A 16,621-nucleotide genomic window follows, 5' to 3' on the forward strand; every position below is an offset into this window, starting at 1 on the left:
CGGCAACAAAAACTGTGTTGGAAAGCGTGCATAAGAATGTGAACGCTGTAAGCTTTGCACTCAACAGTGTAAACATAAACAAAGCCTAGCAGCTGTTACCGATTTAAGCAAAATGAATAAGAAATTGGTTATTTATTTAAATACTTTCAAATTGAAAAAATTGGGAAACGCAGCTATTAGCTTTGGCCTTTATGAAATTATTATAGTATTTTTACTTATTAAAAAAAAGACCTTTTTGTTTTCCCTGTTAGAATTGCAACAGCTGTGCAATTTGTAAACATAACCGTAAAACAGTGCTGCAAAATTACAGATTCAGCATTAGTGTTGGCAGGTGCGCCTTTAAATGCGAGTGCTGTAAATATAAACAAACCGTTGCAGATGTTAGCCAACAATTAAACGAAGAATTACAAAGTATTAATTAAAAATGATACCACTGCGCTTTAGCCTACGGCTGTGCGGCGCCAGAAACCTGCCAAGTATGACTGCAGCATGCTATCAAAGCACCAAGGCGCAGCGTGCCGAACAAGCGGAACGCATGAGTCGCTATAGCACCGAATTCCCAGAGAAACTGCTGGCCAAGAAGCAAAAGAGCGCCGCACAAATGTATGTAGCGGATGCACAAGCAGCCCAACAAATCAATAGTTACCTGGAGCCACATCTAGCCCAGTCAACATGCGATACTGTGGTAGAACTCAATCCTGGGCCGTGCCACTTGACGCGCCATTTGCTGGATCGCGAGGCGCAGTTTCGCAAAATTGTTTTGCTGGAATCCACAGAGCACTTTATGCCACGGCTGCAGGAGTTGCATGCTCTGTATCCGGATCGTGTCAAAGTGCGGCAAGGCGATTTTGTCAGCCTCTGGAAGTTGGCTTTTATGGACAAAATGGACAGTGGCATGAGAGTGGCGGATTTGCTGTACGAGATGCCACAGAAAGGATTCACTGAAGGTACTGAGAGGAAAGGGTTCGATATTATAGATTGATATTACAAATATTCATGTAAACTGTTTACTAATTTATTTCCTCCATTCCTTTTGCAGATATTAATGCCCTCGTTTTAGGTGCCGTTGGTTCCTATCCGTTCTTCATGCACCTGATCAACTCATTGATCTTCCAGACGAGTCTGTATAACTTGGGACGCTGTGAAATGATTCTCGCAGTGCCGCCACCAATTTATATAGTGCGTATTACTGATCAACAATATATGCCTTATCTCAATCTCGCTCTCTCTCTCGTTTACAGCACTTGACATGCTCCAATGACATAGGTTATCTGATCTATCGCTCCACCTCGGTGCTATTTCAAATACTATTCGAGCATCGTTATATTGCCAAAGTGCCTCGTGAACATTTTCTACCCCAGCAAGCCAAACACACGCCGTCCAAAAGCAGCAAATTGCGCAAGGTCAAGTCCATCAATCCGGAGTATTTGTATCTGGTGAAGTTTCAACCTCGACGCAATCTGCATGAGCTTTGTGCAGTACAGGATTTGCCTGCCTTGTGGTTCTTCATCAAGCAGAACTTAGTGAGTCGTCGCAATCGGATTATACCCAATTTAGAGTGAGTCACGATAACGATAAGTTAATCATACTACTTGTTGCTCTAATTAAATCGAAATCCCTTTCAGAAAATGGGTGCCTGGCTGTGGACCCCGATTGATAATCAATCAAAGCGCTTCGACGCCTGTTGAGCCCCTTTATGATGATGAGAACTTGCCTCCTTACTCCATGCCCAGCACCACAATGAGTACCAGCGATTACTTTCCCAACATTAACATTTACACGCAGTTTGGCGATCTCTCGCCCAGCCAAATGCTCACACTCTTCACACAGTTTCGACAGTGGCCCGAGTACAGTGAAAGTTCATTCTTGGCCTCGCTGGAGAATACGATGCTCAAGCTGGAAGCGGTGACTGATGAACCCGGCTTGGATGATGGCGTCAATCTGCCTGAAGAGGATGATATAAGCAGTGAGCAGGCCGAGGAACTGCTCGAAGTTGTGGCCGAAGAAGCGACACCAAAGCCCGCCAAGAGTCGCAAAAAAAGCAAAAAGTCAACAACTGTTTAAATACGATACATAAGTAGTTTTGTTATTTGTTTTCTTTGCAATTATTAAACTTGTTTCGAAGGCGCAGCAGCTGCAGCATTACAAACTCCTTGGGAGTAAAGGCGACTGCCTGGCAAACATTTCTCAGCCACCTCAATGTGATAATAAGGTGGGGCTTCCGCCGCCTCCTCATCGCCAACGCCCAGACGTGTCTCCAGCTGCATCGACAGCTGCACACAGTCCACCATCAAGGTCTTGGGGTTGACGCCCAGCACAAAGGTGTACTCCTTGAATGGACAGGGATTGCTGCTGTGATTGCTGTTGCCAAATTCATAGCATTTGTCACGTATCATGAAATGTCCATCCTGCTGGCAAGGATTGTTCACACACTCGGGTATCACCTTCTCCTTGTATAGCACCAGAATCTCGCCTACTTTACAGGGGCCTTGTCTATAAGCTGGATAACAGGCATCGGTTTCTGGATAATACAAAGCAGCTGGAAAGTACACGAATTAATTAACTGTGTTTAAAATCGTGTATGCACAATTATGTCATCATCATGTTCATGATCATCGCTTCGCTTACCTGGCGCGCAATCGCATATCCAGTCGTTTTGCTGATCGCCCGGGTAGAGCAGTTGATAGCGGGAGCAGCGGGCGGGGGAGTAAAGCGGCTTACGACCCTGCTTGCGGGCAAGGTGGTCAGAATGAGAGAGAAAGTGTATGTGTGTGTGTGTGTGTGTGTACAGTGACGAAGCAAATAGTTAAACTTTGTGGGATTTTTTACTACTAACATGATTGCTATTTTTTTTTTTAATTTTTGTCACATAGTATGATCAATTAGCAGATTATTTCCTTTTATATTTTTATCATTTTAAAAGCTATACTACCAAAAAATTGCGAAATAACCGCCAATTGGTATTCTCATGTTTTTAATTTAATAATTTATTTCATAAAATTGTAGTACCAATTTTGTTTTTTAACTTTTTTATGTGTAGCTATCTTTCCTCCTTTTTTGGATTTCTGTTTCTGTATATATAAATTAGTTGTTAATTAAATATTTTAATAAACAAATCAAGCATAAAGTCGATTATACTTCCTATGTGTCAATAATTATGTTCGTCACTGTATCTTGAGTTCAATGATGTTGTTATCATCAACTCTGAGCCAGTCTCATACATGAGATTCTATTTATTTATTTGTTGCCTTACCTCCAGATTACTTTTAGACTTATCTATGTCTTGATCCTCCACATAGGCAATTTGTGCAATCACCAAACCAAAGAAAACCCCGAACATTAAGAAACGGAACTCAAACATTTTCTTTTTTTTGCTTCCGATTAAATGCAAATTATATAGTGTCGTCTTTTTTTTTGCGGTGACGCGCGCTTTAATAGCTCTGTTTTGCGCGTTGAAATCAACAACTTTGATATTTCTGTTTAATAACCAAACGTCTCAGCGAATCAATTTAAACTGAGCACGGCTCCCCTGAGAAGCAACTCCAAGCTCAGCATCTTAGCTCTCAACCAACCAGTGCTGCCATCTTAGCTTTTTAACTGCTAGATGCGGCGTTTTGGAAATGCAATTAAACGACTGTGGCTAAATTAAAAAAATTATCTTAACAATCATGTTAATTTCATTGAATCTATGTAACATCGTAACGTAACATAACATACCTTCTTGTAAACAACTTTGAAATTATGTCTAGCTAGCAGCTGCTGGCAGCACTGTCATAAACACATCCGTATGTTAACAGAATGCTGTTAAAGATCATGTTAAGCAGGTCAGTGTGACTGGTAACGAATGTTCAATCGGCTTTAGAGCTGCCAGCCTGCTATAAACGAAACTACGCAGCAGCTGATTATATTATACATTAATAATAATCATTATTTTTAATGTATTGCCATGTTGGCAATATATTACAATTTGTATTTTTTTAACAAGGTATACTGCGTTAGTAAAATATTTTATTTCTGTCACTTAGCGCTGTCATTTGGCAACCCTGGCACAAAACCTTCAGCTGTGCTTTTGTGTACATATCAAAATAACACAGCAAAACTGCAGCGAAAATTCAAGAGTAATAATTTCTTGTCGTAAATTGTAAAAATAAAAGCCATAATCGCGTAAAATGGATGACGAAGAGACGGCAGGTGAGTGTGAAAATACTATGCAATAGTTTACAGTGTCTTATATGCTTAAAACACGCATAGAAATCGATGAGGCAACCTCGAACGAGGCGTCAAACGCTGCACTTGCCGTCGCTGCTGCTGCAAGCGACGACATGCAAGTGGTAGAGACAGAGACAGTGGCAGTGGCAGAGGCGAGTTCCGTGGCGGAGGCGGAGAATGTTGTAGTACAAGCGATAACTGAACATAGCCGAGCACGACTTGAGAATATGCTTGAAGGAGTGGAAAATATGGTCGAGGAACTTAGTTATCTAATGGGCCATGACGCGGCCTCGTACGAGGCGTCAAATCGTGCAATTGCTACCGCTGCTGCAGCGGCACATCCGTCGGCACAGGCAGAATCTTCCTCGGATACTAGAACACAAATTGATGCTGCACATAGAGTATATCACAATAGCACAGATCGACTTACTAATATGCTTAGGGCAGTGGATGACATGGTCGTTGAGGTCAGCGATTTTACAAATTTAATACGTGACGTCGACACACTGAGAGATGAGCCAGTTGCTACTACAGATGAAGCACCAGCAGCTGCTGTTGAAGCAGTAGCAGCTGCTGATGAAGCAGAAGCAAGTGCATCGCCGCCTCCCGCTGTGGAGGAACTGCCACAGGAAGCGGAGCCACAGCAGGAAGTTGAGCCACACATCGCAGAAATGCCCGAGGACAGCGCCAGCAGTGATAGCATCAGCAGCGACATGTCTCTGGGTAGTCCAGGCAGCGAAGGTAAGCTCTAATTTGTTTATCGTGCAACTTCTTTTACTGGAATTGTTTCTGTTTGCAGATGATTCCGATATAGAGGCCATGCCTCGCTGGATGATACCAGCGAACCGCGTGCGTTCTGCTGTCGATATGCTTGTGTCCCAGGCACGTACCCAGGATGGCGGAATCTCGAGTTTTTTGCGACGCGAGAACTTTTTGCAGCGTGTGCGCAGCATGGTCTTTAGCCAAGATCGCATACGCAATCGTGTTACGAATGAAGCCAATGCTGTTGCCGAGGATACAGCCGAAGTGGAGACACCCCCAATGGACACCGAGATGAACGACGATGTGCGCTTCGACACGAATTTGCCGGCAGAACATTCGTATTTTGGCAACAATTTGAATCGTGTGCCTGGCGTGGATTATTTGGAAGTGGGAAGCACACATCGCATGCTCATCTTTATGCATCAGCATATCTTGTTTCCCGGTGAAGTGTTGCCCTTCATGATAAATGGCAGCATCATCGATGATGAAGTTAATGACACGGGACGTGATGGCGTCATTTTTGGCGTAGGCTTCCCATTGATGCAGCCACCCGATGATAATCCCCACAAGCTTTATGGCGTCACATGTCAGATCTATGAGAAGGGCGAGAGTGGCAATCATCTGGTATTCTACAAATCTCGTGCCCTGCAACGCATTGTTATCAATTGCGACGACATACAAGGGTGAGTTAATTGATTTGTAGATTTCTAGATGGAAGCTTCATTTACTTGCTGCTCAGAAATCCTTTCAGACCGCCGCAGTATATCGCACGCAATCCGACCATGAAGTGCTACAGCAAGGTCAAGATTTTGCCAGAGTATTTCCTGCCCGAGCCGCTCAAATGCCTGGACATGGGCTCGTTGAATCGCTTTCGTGATATACCCTCAATGAAGGATAAGTTCCAACGCTATCAGTTGACGACAACGCCTTGGCCACTGGAGGCGTGTCAGAAATACTCGTTTGAGGATATCATAGAGAAGGCACGCAAGAAGCTAGAAATACACAAGATTGACACAATGCCCCGGTGTCCCATACAATTATCATTTTGGTTGGTACGCAATCTGCATCTGACCGAGAAGATGATGCGTTTGACGTTCCTTACGAATTCGGTAAACACAAGACTGCAGCTCATTGGCACCACATTGAAGCAGGAATCGCTCTTCTACTGTCGCTACTGCAACAGCAGCTTGGCTTCTTGTTCTGATCTGTTTGCCATGTCCAAGCATGGCGTGCAAACACAATACTGCAATTCAGGTAATATCTACAAATTTATTGTCTCGCTAACTTTCAACTAATCGGAATCGAATCTATTCTTTTAGGTGGCTATATTCACGAGACGAATACGGTGTATCGTGTCATCTCGCATGCCATTGGCTATAGCGGTGAACCATCCACCGAGTTCAGCTGGTTTCCTGGCTATCAGTGGCATATTATCATCTGCAAGTTCTGTGCTCAGCATGTGGGTTGGGAATTCAAGGCAGTCGAACCAAATTTGGCGCCCAAGGTCTTCTTTGGCCTGGCTGGTTCCAGTGTCCGCATCGGAAGAACCAGTGAGCGAACGCCAACCAACAATGGCAGCACCTTTGTAGTCCGTAATCTTATGCGCCTTGTCTCTAGAGAATTAGAATGAGGCTGGCGACTAGTGAAACGCATTGGAGGCGGCTTCAATTGTTTATTCTGCTACTGTTGTCGTCGATGTCCACGACGACGTCGACCCGTTGGATCTTTGGAGCTGCGTAATCTCTAGCAAAAATAGCGTAGAGCATTTCAAATTCGTTTCACAATTTTCTCCTAGAAATAATTATACTAATTTCCTTTTTTGGGTTTTTCTATTTCTGAATGGAAATTTGAACTGGTTGAATAGAGAATGGACTAAAATGTGTGTGTATGCGAACATTAAGATTGATTTACCAAGTTATATTAAAATTTAACCATAATTAAGAAAAACTATTGGTTTTATTTGTAAGAAAGGGTTTGATGTTGTGAAGTTACTGGTTAGGTTTTTAAAGGTAGGTGATAAAGGATAATAAAAACAGGATTTTTCGGGTCATAAACATTATATATTATAATTTAATCATATTTAATTTGTTTTATTTCGTAAAATTTTTGGTTTTCTAGACGTTTCAAGGATTCATCTTGAGATTTCATGAGGTAGATAATTTAAAATTGATACTCTCTTTAATGGGTTTAATTTTGTTGCCGACAATACTATTTAGTTTTTGAGGAACTTCAAGTTTTCAACAAGGCAGCAAATGAGGTGGATAATTTCTGTAAATATATAAAGTTTAGTTATGTATTCTAGTTATTAATGAAGTTTTCTAAACTCACCGCCTTGCAGAACGGGCAGAGGCCAAATGAGACCTCCAGAAATGTTTTGCCATCGATCAACGTATCAAACCATTCCTTTAAACAGGCAGCATGGCACTTGAGCACGCAGCGCGAATTGTCGCAGGAGACAAGAGGCACTTCGCCCGTATCCAAGCGATAGACATAGCAAATATTGCAATGCTGCTCCTCCTCACTCGCCGCCTGCCCCTGGCCAAGATCACCGCGCATGGGAAAGTAGCACAAATCAAAGATGCGCAAGAGATTCTTATGCATGTCCAGTTCCATGTCCCAGCTGCCGAGTCCATCGCTCAGCACGTGTCGCAATTGTGCCACTTCCTCAGTGGGTCCAATAATCTGCAGCGCCATGGAACCGAAGCTGCCAAAAGGATCAGCGATGGTGAGCTTCAAATAGACACGATCCTTGAGCGGAAAGACGCGACTATTGTGTTTGGTGGTAATGGGTGATGGCTCCAACACATCACACAGTTCATCAATGTCCGCCAAGCTGTCGTAGAAGGGACGTAGCTCATCCAGCAGCCTTAGATATAGAGCCAAGGCATCTCCTAGCGAGCGGGCACTTGTTGCCAGCATCTCGCCAAGGGAAACACAGTCGGGCAGGCTGTGCTCCAAAGGACGCAAAGACGGCAACTCCAGCTCCAGATAATGCGCATCGTAATCCGCAAAATTGCTGAACCGAATTCGGGAGCAGCGATCATCCAACTGCAGACGATACTCTTGAGGTTTGTGAAGGTTCAGAATCTCAGCATAGATATTTTGTTGCTTGCTTTGGTCGTGATCCACTGCAGTTGGCGCCGGCAGCATTTTGGCCAGCTGCATTAGCAAATCCTCCAGACTGGAGTCCGACTGCACCTTAAGATTGGCATGGTTGTAGAGTTTGTATTCCAGTTGCTGCTGCAGATGCACTTGAAAGTCGCGCAGCTCTGGAAAATGCGGTAAATACAATTTCAATCTTAACCACTTTTCATTTATGAAAACGACTCCACTAATAACATAGGCTTTATTTTTGGTGTGCTTTACTTGGAGGCCAGGATATTTGGCTACCAAATCACGTAAATCGTTGTTTTTCTCACAAAACATTTGAATTCAGTTTTATATGCTAAATGTAAACAAAAACTGTGCTCAAATATACAAAAGTATGACCAGACAATAGCGCTAAACATATCGATATCATGTGGCGGCTAAGCGATAGACACCGCTTGCTTGTCATATCGACAGTTGATTTAAAAATATGCAAATTAAGTGCTTCCGGTTAACGATTCATTAGATTGTGTTTAAAAATAGTTGCCGACAATCTGATCAGCTGTGCCGGCTTTATTTATTGAACACTTCAAGAACTAATCTCGACAATTGTCTCCTTGCATTGTGATTGTGTTGCGTCTTTAAGTTACTGCCTCAACACTTATCAGTCAAATTTTACGTTATTTACTGACTCTGACACAACAATTTGTACACCTGCAGACTACAATGTATTTCATTTGTATTGTTTTTTTTTTCCTTTTTTGTTGTTGGTTTTTTCCAACTTCTTGTCACACCTGCACATTTTAACCGCCGTCGATAGGCATCCGCTTAGGCGTTTGATAAACCTCACAGCTTGGTCATCACTTTGTGGATGGTTTTGCTATTTAATGTTGCTCCATTGCCACAATAGTTTCATTCACTGTATTACGCTGCTGTCGATTTATTGTGCTAACATTCAATAAAAAAATCACTTTTATAATGCTTCGCTTTGCTTTGCTAACTTTCGCGTGTTTGTTTGCTGCTGTCAGCGCCACAACAGTTCAGGAATGTAAGTTTAATTAATATGAACTTTCGACACTTGAATATTTTGTTGAACTTTTAGCATAGGTTGAGTTTATTCACTTTTAAAATTAAACTTTTTTTTAGAACTTTAATAAGTTGTTTTTTTTATTGATTTTATATCAAATTAACTTTAGAAATTAAATCTGTGTTAACTGTGTAATTAATGAAAAACATGAACTTGTATTGTGATTATTGACAACAAAACAAAATCTAAGTTTTCAATCGTATGTTATTCCCTGTTAGTCAAATATCTATCTTTAGTAACTTTTTTTTATAATGCTTTATGCCGTTGCTGGCGGCAAAGGTCGCCTATTATTGTTTTGATTAAAAACATATTTTGAAAGCACTGGAAAGTCCCAACTTTTTATTTATTTATGTCTTTATATAAAACAAATATATAAAAGCCAATTTCAAAATCACATAGGCGTACCGTTTGCTGATATGTCTTATCTTAACTCGCTACCTAATCAAGGAATAGGAAACTGTTCGAAAAATGTTGCATACTTTTCAGTGCTGAACTAAAAGCTTTTTTATTTGCAGGCAAAAAATAAACCATTCCCACTAAAGGTTGAAGTTGCAGACTGTGAAGAGCCACCATGCACCGTATATAAGGGACAATATGCCATTATGGATGTCACATTTTTGGGTGGTAAATATATTAAATTAAATATTTCACTTCACTTCTCTTCAATTATTTAAACTTATAATTTCCTTTACAGACCGAAACAATCTGAAGAACATTACAACGAAAGTGCAAGCTAAAGTTTTTGGCATGAATCTGCCCTATGATCTGCCCGAGGAAGTCTCAAATGTGTGCGATAATTTGCTATACGGCGCAATGTGCCCCATCGATAAGGATGAAGATGTCACCTATCGGTTCAATTTCTATATTGAGTCCGCGTTTCCCGAAATTACCGCCGATGTTACCGTGCAACTGAACGATCTCGATGGTAATTCGATCACTTGCTTTATTTGTAGCTGCAAAATTCGCAAGGGACCCTCATCGTTGGTCTTGGAAATCGACCAAGATGAAAAACACGACGCCGAGGAATGATATTAAACAAAAGAGTTGTAGCCGACGCGACACTTATAAGCTGACTGATTCAAGCACTAGCTGTTGACTAAATAAACTTCGAATTTCTAAATGATAACTTGATTTTGTTTAATGGGCGCGACGTCATCGTTTGACATACTCGTATTCCATTCCAGTGCACCGCCTAATCACATTATTGTTAATCGTGGACGATTAGAGTGATTAGATTTTGATGTGTCGGTGACGTTACGATTTGCACCTAAATTTGAAAATTTATTATGATTGGCCTGGGTATAGCCTAAATGCTAATAAAATCAATGATGATAATCATTTATTGACCGGCAGCAGGTAGTATGAATTGACCATATGGCCAAAAGGTTTCAATTGTTGTTGATATCGCTGCGATTTCTAAGTGCAAAGCGACACTCGAAAAAAATTGAAAAAAATTTCCAACTTCCTGGGAATTTTCTAGGGGAATATCTCTTGTCCTTTCATCTTTCGAAAGAAATCTTAAATAGTCAATTTCCAAGGTTTTTTATAATGAATGCATGAATGTATTTTATTTTAATTTTTCGTAGACACAAATCAAATTGTTAGTACAACACTCCATATTTATACAAAGTTATTGAATTTCATATTATGTTGATAATACTTTTCAATGATATAAATTTATGTGGTTACAAATTCTTTGTTGGAATCAAAATAATTATTTTTTTTATATGTATATATATATTTTTTTTTTTTAAGTGCAGAAAGTCGCAATCAATGAATAATCTTGTAGTTTATCATATATTTTTTTAAATGTATTTGTTTACAAATAACTTTTACATTAACTTTCTTAATAAGGTCTGAAGACGTGCTAAATATTCCGGTATTCTTAGATTTTTTACAGTGTATGATGATATTCATTGTGAAAAGTGCATTTTTGATAAGTTCTTCAGCCAGTAGTCGGGTTTTTTTTGTTGCTGTTCTGTTAATTGTCGTCTCGGTACATTTCCCTTCGGCCTTCACAGCACTTTTCCAGGTGACAGGTGGCTGGTGGCAGGTGACAGGTGTGTGGCAAGGTAACTGAGCGAACAGGTGTGGTAGGACCATATAGTATGAAGAAACACTTGAACCTTATCAATACGGGAGCTTATTACGTTTAGATTTATCGTCTCAATTGCCGTTTGAAACTACTGCGTGTGGGGATCGTCGAACGTTTATGATGGTTTGTACTTAAAAATTAAATCTTAAACGATTATTTTTACAATCTACACTGATGAGTCGTATAAGTTAATAGATATTTATAGGCTATTGAGCGTTAATTACCCAAAGACAACATCAAAAATGTTATTTAATATATTGCATAGTTTTTTATTGAACAAAAAAAATATATATTTGTATTTGTATCACAGTTAAAGTTATAGTTGAGTAAAGCTTATTTGCGGTTCAGAAAATCCAACTCATACATTTTGGTACTGCCGGTGTTCTTTTTGACTTTGATATCACACACAAAACAGGTGGCCACATCGCCATCCTGATCGGCCAGATATATCTCGATTTTCACACCGATTTCAGGATATTCTCCCACTGGAAACTGAAAGAGATAGGTGACATCCTCCGTGGGATAAACGGGACAATAGGCGCCATACATCAGATTGGTGCAGACGTCGGCAACATCTTCGGGCAGCTCATAGGGCACCGTTATAATTCCCAATGTTGTGGCCTTGACCAAGGTTGTCATGTTGGTGATGAACTTGTCAACGGCGAAATCAATCTCAAATATGGCATCCGTTCCTTTAAAGACGTTGCACGGAGGCGTCACACAGCCATGAACACGCACTTCCAAGGGAAAAGGTTTGCTCCCAGAGCCTGAAATAAAGAGTAGAGCATTAATATTGTCTGCCATTCGTTTGAAGTAGAAGTAGCTTTAACTTACACTGCTTGACTTCTGTGGAAGGTTCTTTATCTGCGCATTGGACGCCATTTAGCAGCGTCGCCAAGAGCAAAATGCTCATTAAGATTAGTTGATTCTGTTGCATTGTTATTTTTAAAATTTTTAAATTGACTTTCTTTAAGCAGTTGCTGAAATGATTAAACAAATTACTATGCAGACTTCGTTTATATAGTCGCCAACCGAAAGTGCTTTGAGTGAGTTTCGTCGGTTTGATAAGCTTATCAAAACCGAGGTGCTTTTTTGATTTGTTGAACGCCTAAATTGACTCGCGATCTATTGAGTGTATTTTCTGTAGAATTATATGCTGATTAAGGTTGTAATAATCAAGAATATTTAGGATAATCCTTAAAAAAATAAACTTCTTGAACTTTGCCTTTGGCTAGTTTATGTTTCAATTGCTTTATATTTTTATTTCTTTAACATTTTTTCACCAATAAAATGCTGTTAAAAGCTCCTGCAAACAGCGTTCTGCAATTTGTTGACGTTTGAAGTAAACTTTACAAGTTCCAAGTATTCTCACACGTGCAACGTCGAGTACAAAGTCAATGTTGTATAAATCCCTCAACAGACGAAAATCAAGCTACCAATCTTGCTACTTACAAGCTTACTTTACAGAAATGAAGCAGCCAAGAGGTAAATACCCTAACTTTAAAATCATAAGTTAAGAACTTATAAATTCTTTTTACTAAAATTCAAGAAATTATGAAATTAAAATTGATTATTATTGAACTAATATAAACGAAACTATTTAAATTGTTTGTTTAAGCATAAATTATTAACTTCAAATATTTGAAAAAATAAACTTACTTACCAACAAAGTTGTTAGACCCGTAAGAACTTCAGCAGCAAAACCATTGTCAATGAAACTTCAAAAAGGAAAAAGCGAAAATAAAATGCAGGAAAAAGAGACTAAAAGTAAGCTGATAAATATAATTTTGCCGCAACTCGGTGAAAATTTACCAAAGGTAAGTGCACGAGGGTGACTCAAGAAGTAACTGAGAGTTGACTATTATTGTGATTAATATGTGCAAATACTTTTATGAGCAACCCTCGACTGTTTCTTTTTCTTCTTTTCGGTTTTTGCAATGTTGCTTTACGGGTGGTGGTGAGTTGTCATGTGGGCAGCGCAGCATGAGATTTCCGCATGTATGCTTTTGAAATCGCTCAGCTTGCCCCATCCCCCGTTAGATGTCTTCTGCCCTTGCCCTTTGTACTCTCCTCTCTTTCGTGTGTGACACTGAGATGTCACATGCTGCACTGTTGTAATTGTTGTGGCATTATTTGATATGTCAAAGCAATGGCAAAATCCTATACAAAATCATCTCCTTCAAGGCTTTTAGCTTCTTATGCTGCGTTCGCTGTGGAACCACAATATTTGATTAATATCATTGGCCTCGCATTGATTTTTGCCTTGCGATATATCGTATTCTATTTTCAGTTCCATCTAATGCAATTATCTGAACCGTAAAATCTGCGCACTGGGAGAAAGAAAAGACAGCCCAAGCGGCATACTTTCACACAGGCGAATTACTTACCCCATTTCCGTTTTCCGATTTCCGTTTGCACTTTTCTCTTTTATTTCGGATTTTTTGCATATTCCCAAATGTATTTACTGCCGCACACAAGATTTTGTGAGCTTATTTTTGCGTTGCTCCTTTTGAAATCAATATTACCGGTAGGGCCAGAGTTGTCATCAGTTTGTCTTTTTAGCAGCTTTTAATCTCGGCCTTTTTTTGAGAAAATATTGATATATGCCGGCTAATGTTTGCTTTGTAGTTTGGATTAACATTTTAGCAAATGCGAAATCATATTTTTTGACATATAAACATGAAATTCGTGAAATGAATTAGACGGTTAATATAAATTTAATAAGAATAAAAATCTATAAAGATGTTAAAGAACAAAAGATTTGCTAATAAAATTTACGTTTAAAGAAAAGATTTGATTTATTTATAGTAATAGAATATATCTTAAAATTATATATACCAAATTCTATGCAATGATTTGGCCAGCACCTAATTTCATTAAGCAGCCGTTTATTAAATGTTCTAAGGAAAAAGAAAGTCTCCAAAAGATTCATTCAATAGACCTTATAATAAGAGTCAGAATATTATTTTTGTCCCGAATGTATATAGCCATATATAGCTAACTAATTTTCCCTTTACCAAGATCAAATATATTAAATTAGAATGTCGTATCTTATTAAAAATCTTGCTTAGTAAATATAATAAAATCTTTTAAATTTGTTCATCTAAATTAAGTGCATTTTAATAAATAATAATTAATAAATAATGTTGTCTCCTCTATAGATTGCAGCTAATAATTCAAATAGTCTAATCTGTAGATTTCAATATTCAACGCTTAAATTCCACAGCTATAAAGATTAGCTACACTTGGGTACAATTTTTGATACATTAACAAAAATTGTAGCATACTTTTGTGCGCTCGAGCTTCCAGTAAGTAAAAAGACTTCAACCAATAATTAAATGTATAGCAAAGGAATTTCAAAGTAAGCAAGCTATAGCATACTTAAACTGCAGCAATTTGATATAAAGAAAAGTTAATATTAATAATTGACTCATAGCACTAATTAAATGTGTAATAAATGATGCCTTAATTTTGTTCAATTCAACGAAATAAAGACAAACTTTGCAGCCTTCATTTGTGAAAGCAAACCCAATTAATTTGTCAAATCAAAGCTGACAACAAACATACCAGCGTCAGAGCCGAGCGATTTGTCACACCAAGCCCAGGCCGAGCCCTGGACAGGGCTGTGTCACTAGCTCTGACCTCTGACCCCCCCTGTCTGTCCCTCTGACACCGAGTCAGCTCAATCGACGCCAATCGCCGCTGTGACGTCGTCTGTTTCAACACGCGTAATTTAATAGCCGACGAGTTGCGTTTGGTTGCCAGTTTGGTTGTGCATTGTGTCTCAATTAGGCGACAATTTGATTTGTCGTGTTGTTAATTTTTCATTAAAAGTTTACAAGCATATTTGATGACATGGTCGTGTGTTGTCAATTAATATAGGAATTTCCGAATGTCACGCCTAATTGTGTGCGCCCAGCTGTCAGTCAGCAGATAGCCTTCAAACAACAGGTGACTGAATGAGAGCAACCCCTTTTTATACCCGCTATTCATATGATAGAAGAGTGTTATAACATTGTAATCTCAGAGATCCAGTACTTCATATGGATGAACAGACAGACAGACAAACAAGAATGGATATATCGTCTCGACTGTTGACGATGATCCAAAGTATAATATTTATGGAATCGACGATGCCTTCTTCTGCCTGTTACATACATTTCTTGTACCCTATTGCAATCTGGTATGAAGTGCTTTGTATAAAAATTTAGTATATTTTCTACTGAATGGTATATTTACAATGAAATACTACCTCGATATAGCCTTTGGTATATTTTTGGCATATTATCAATGTATAGTCTTAAGTTCAATGTAATAATACATCGATATACCAAATATAGCCTTCGGTATAATTGTTGGTATATTTTTAATGCAGGGTTTTATTTTTAATGTAATACTACATCTATATCTAAAATATAGCTTTCGGTATATTACTGAATTTGGTATATTTTTAGTGTATAGGTTTATGTTCAATGTAATACTACATCGATATACCAAATATAGCACTCGGTATATTATTGTATTTCGTATAATATTTGGTATACTTTAGTATATGATTTTATTTTTAATGTGATATTACATAAATATACTAAATAAAGTATTCAGCATATTTCCGTATTGTTGCGGTATATTAATTCGGTATATTGGTAGTATGTTTTATTAATTTTTTCTTTGAAAATGAGTAGCTGGTATTTCCCAGTCGAGCAAACACGTCTGTAATAATCTTTTTTTTTTTATTTGGGGGTAGAAAATAGTTTTCGAGTGCATTCAACTGTTTGTGTTTTAACAATCTGAAGTTCTTACGAGTACGTTCCATTTGGTCAGTTGACCAACTGCCCTTGAGTTATGTTTTTACGCTTTCGCTTGCTGTTGCAATTTTCACCTGGCTGAAAGCAGAAAATTTTGTACTGTGCGTACTTTTCCGCCTTGCCGCACACTTTGATATTTTGCCGTTACGGCAATTTGCATATGCTGTCATGCAAAAATTATTAAATTTTACTTCTCCTGCTTACTCGCCTGCCAAGAGCACTAATTAATTTGCCAGCCCCCCTTTCGCTCTCCTTCTTTCACATCGTGCTGTAATTAAATGAATGCAAAATTCATGTTTCCCGAAATCAAGAGAACATGCGTTTCGACAAGTTTTGCTGTCGAGCAATTTTGTGCTTTTGCTGCTTTGTTGAAAGCGCAGTTCACGTGTTGGCATTCAATGTCCTCGTATGCTTGTAGCTCATTCTTGTCCCCACGTCCTTCGTCCTGGCAAACGCAATTTCGCTTCACCTGAAATATGCACAAATATTTTCTTGTCGTCAGCCTGCCAAAGGTTTTGCTTTATATTTGCATAAATATGCCGAAGTCTGTATACGCAATTAAGATTGTACTTA

The 16,621-nt window shown here is 39.0% G+C and overlaps 6 protein-coding genes across 9 annotated transcripts; 3 read left to right on the forward strand and 3 right to left on the reverse strand.

The window, feature by feature from the left end:
- Positions 1 to 306: 306 nt before the first annotated feature.
- On the forward strand, positions 307 to 2,089 carry LOC133837352 (dimethyladenosine transferase 2, mitochondrial). Its single transcript, XM_062268083.1, has 4 exons — positions 307 to 947; positions 1,040 to 1,179; positions 1,242 to 1,558; positions 1,626 to 2,089. Exons 1-4 carry the CDS (start codon positions 425 to 427, stop codon positions 2,062 to 2,064), a joined length of 1,419 nt encoding a protein of 472 aa, XP_062124067.1. The 5' UTR covers positions 307 to 424; the 3' UTR covers positions 2,065 to 2,089.
- Positions 2,066 to 3,518, reverse strand: LOC133837353 (uncharacterized). The gene is made up of 3 exons (XM_062268084.1): positions 3,254 to 3,518; positions 2,629 to 2,725; positions 2,066 to 2,539 (listed from the first exon to the last, which is right to left on the reverse strand). The coding sequence occupies exons 1-3, from the start codon at positions 3,359 to 3,361 to the stop codon at positions 2,109 to 2,111; spliced, it is 636 nt and encodes a 211-aa protein (XP_062124068.1). The 5' UTR covers positions 3,362 to 3,518; the 3' UTR covers positions 2,066 to 2,108.
- Positions 3,519 to 3,904: 386 nt separating this feature from the next.
- LOC133836232 (protein cereblon) lies at positions 3,905 to 6,918 on the forward strand. Of its 3 annotated transcripts, XM_062266599.1 has the most exons (6): positions 3,908 to 4,191; positions 4,252 to 4,950; positions 5,009 to 5,654; positions 5,711 to 6,225; positions 6,291 to 6,521; positions 6,589 to 6,918. In XM_062266599.1, the coding sequence occupies exons 1-6, from the start codon at positions 4,170 to 4,172 to the stop codon at positions 6,594 to 6,596; spliced, it is 2,121 nt and encodes a 706-aa protein (XP_062122583.1). In that variant the 5' UTR covers positions 3,908 to 4,169; the 3' UTR covers positions 6,597 to 6,918. The 3 variants fall into 3 exon arrangements, with proteins under 3 accessions (XP_062122582.1, XP_062122583.1, XP_062122581.1); XM_062266598.1 differs by having other exon boundaries at positions 3,905 to 4,191; positions 5,723 to 6,225; positions 6,291 to 6,918; XM_062266597.1 differs by having other exon boundaries at positions 3,910 to 4,191; positions 6,291 to 6,918.
- A 69-nt stretch (positions 6,919 to 6,987) lies between these two features.
- LOC133836233 (E3 ubiquitin-protein ligase Fancl) lies at positions 6,988 to 8,952 on the reverse strand. 2 transcript variants are annotated; one of them, XM_062266601.1, is made up of 3 exons: positions 8,853 to 8,952; positions 7,300 to 8,240; positions 6,988 to 7,239 (listed from the first exon to the last, which is right to left on the reverse strand). In XM_062266601.1, exons 2-3 carry the CDS (start codon positions 8,134 to 8,136, stop codon positions 7,201 to 7,203), a joined length of 876 nt encoding a protein of 291 aa, XP_062122585.1. In that variant the 5' UTR covers positions 8,137 to 8,240; positions 8,853 to 8,952; the 3' UTR covers positions 6,988 to 7,200. The 2 variants fall into 2 exon arrangements, with proteins under 2 accessions (XP_062122585.1, XP_062122584.1); XM_062266600.1 differs by lacking the exon at positions 8,853 to 8,952 and having other exon boundaries at positions 7,300 to 8,803.
- A 72-nt stretch (positions 8,953 to 9,024) lies between these two features.
- On the forward strand, positions 9,025 to 10,265 carry LOC133836234 (mite group 2 allergen Gly d 2.02). Its single transcript, XM_062266602.1, has 3 exons — positions 9,025 to 9,108; positions 9,664 to 9,769; positions 9,840 to 10,265. The coding sequence occupies exons 1-3, from the start codon at positions 9,037 to 9,039 to the stop codon at positions 10,172 to 10,174; spliced, it is 513 nt and encodes a 170-aa protein (XP_062122586.1). The 5' UTR covers positions 9,025 to 9,036; the 3' UTR covers positions 10,175 to 10,265.
- Positions 10,266 to 11,485: 1,220 nt separating this feature from the next.
- Positions 11,486 to 12,217, reverse strand: LOC133837009 (uncharacterized). Its single transcript, XM_062267651.1, has 2 exons — positions 12,075 to 12,217; positions 11,486 to 12,007 (listed from the first exon to the last, which is right to left on the reverse strand). Exons 1-2 carry the CDS (start codon positions 12,175 to 12,177, stop codon positions 11,574 to 11,576), a joined length of 537 nt encoding a protein of 178 aa, XP_062123635.1. The 5' UTR covers positions 12,178 to 12,217; the 3' UTR covers positions 11,486 to 11,573.
- Between the last annotated feature and the right edge of the window lie 4,404 nt (positions 12,218 to 16,621).

The sequence above is a fragment of the Drosophila sulfurigaster genome, chromosome 2R (assembly GCF_023558435.1).
Source record: "Drosophila sulfurigaster albostrigata strain 15112-1811.04 chromosome 2R, ASM2355843v2, whole genome shotgun sequence".
NCBI lineage: Eukaryota > Metazoa > Arthropoda > Insecta > Diptera > Drosophilidae > Drosophila > Drosophila sulfurigaster.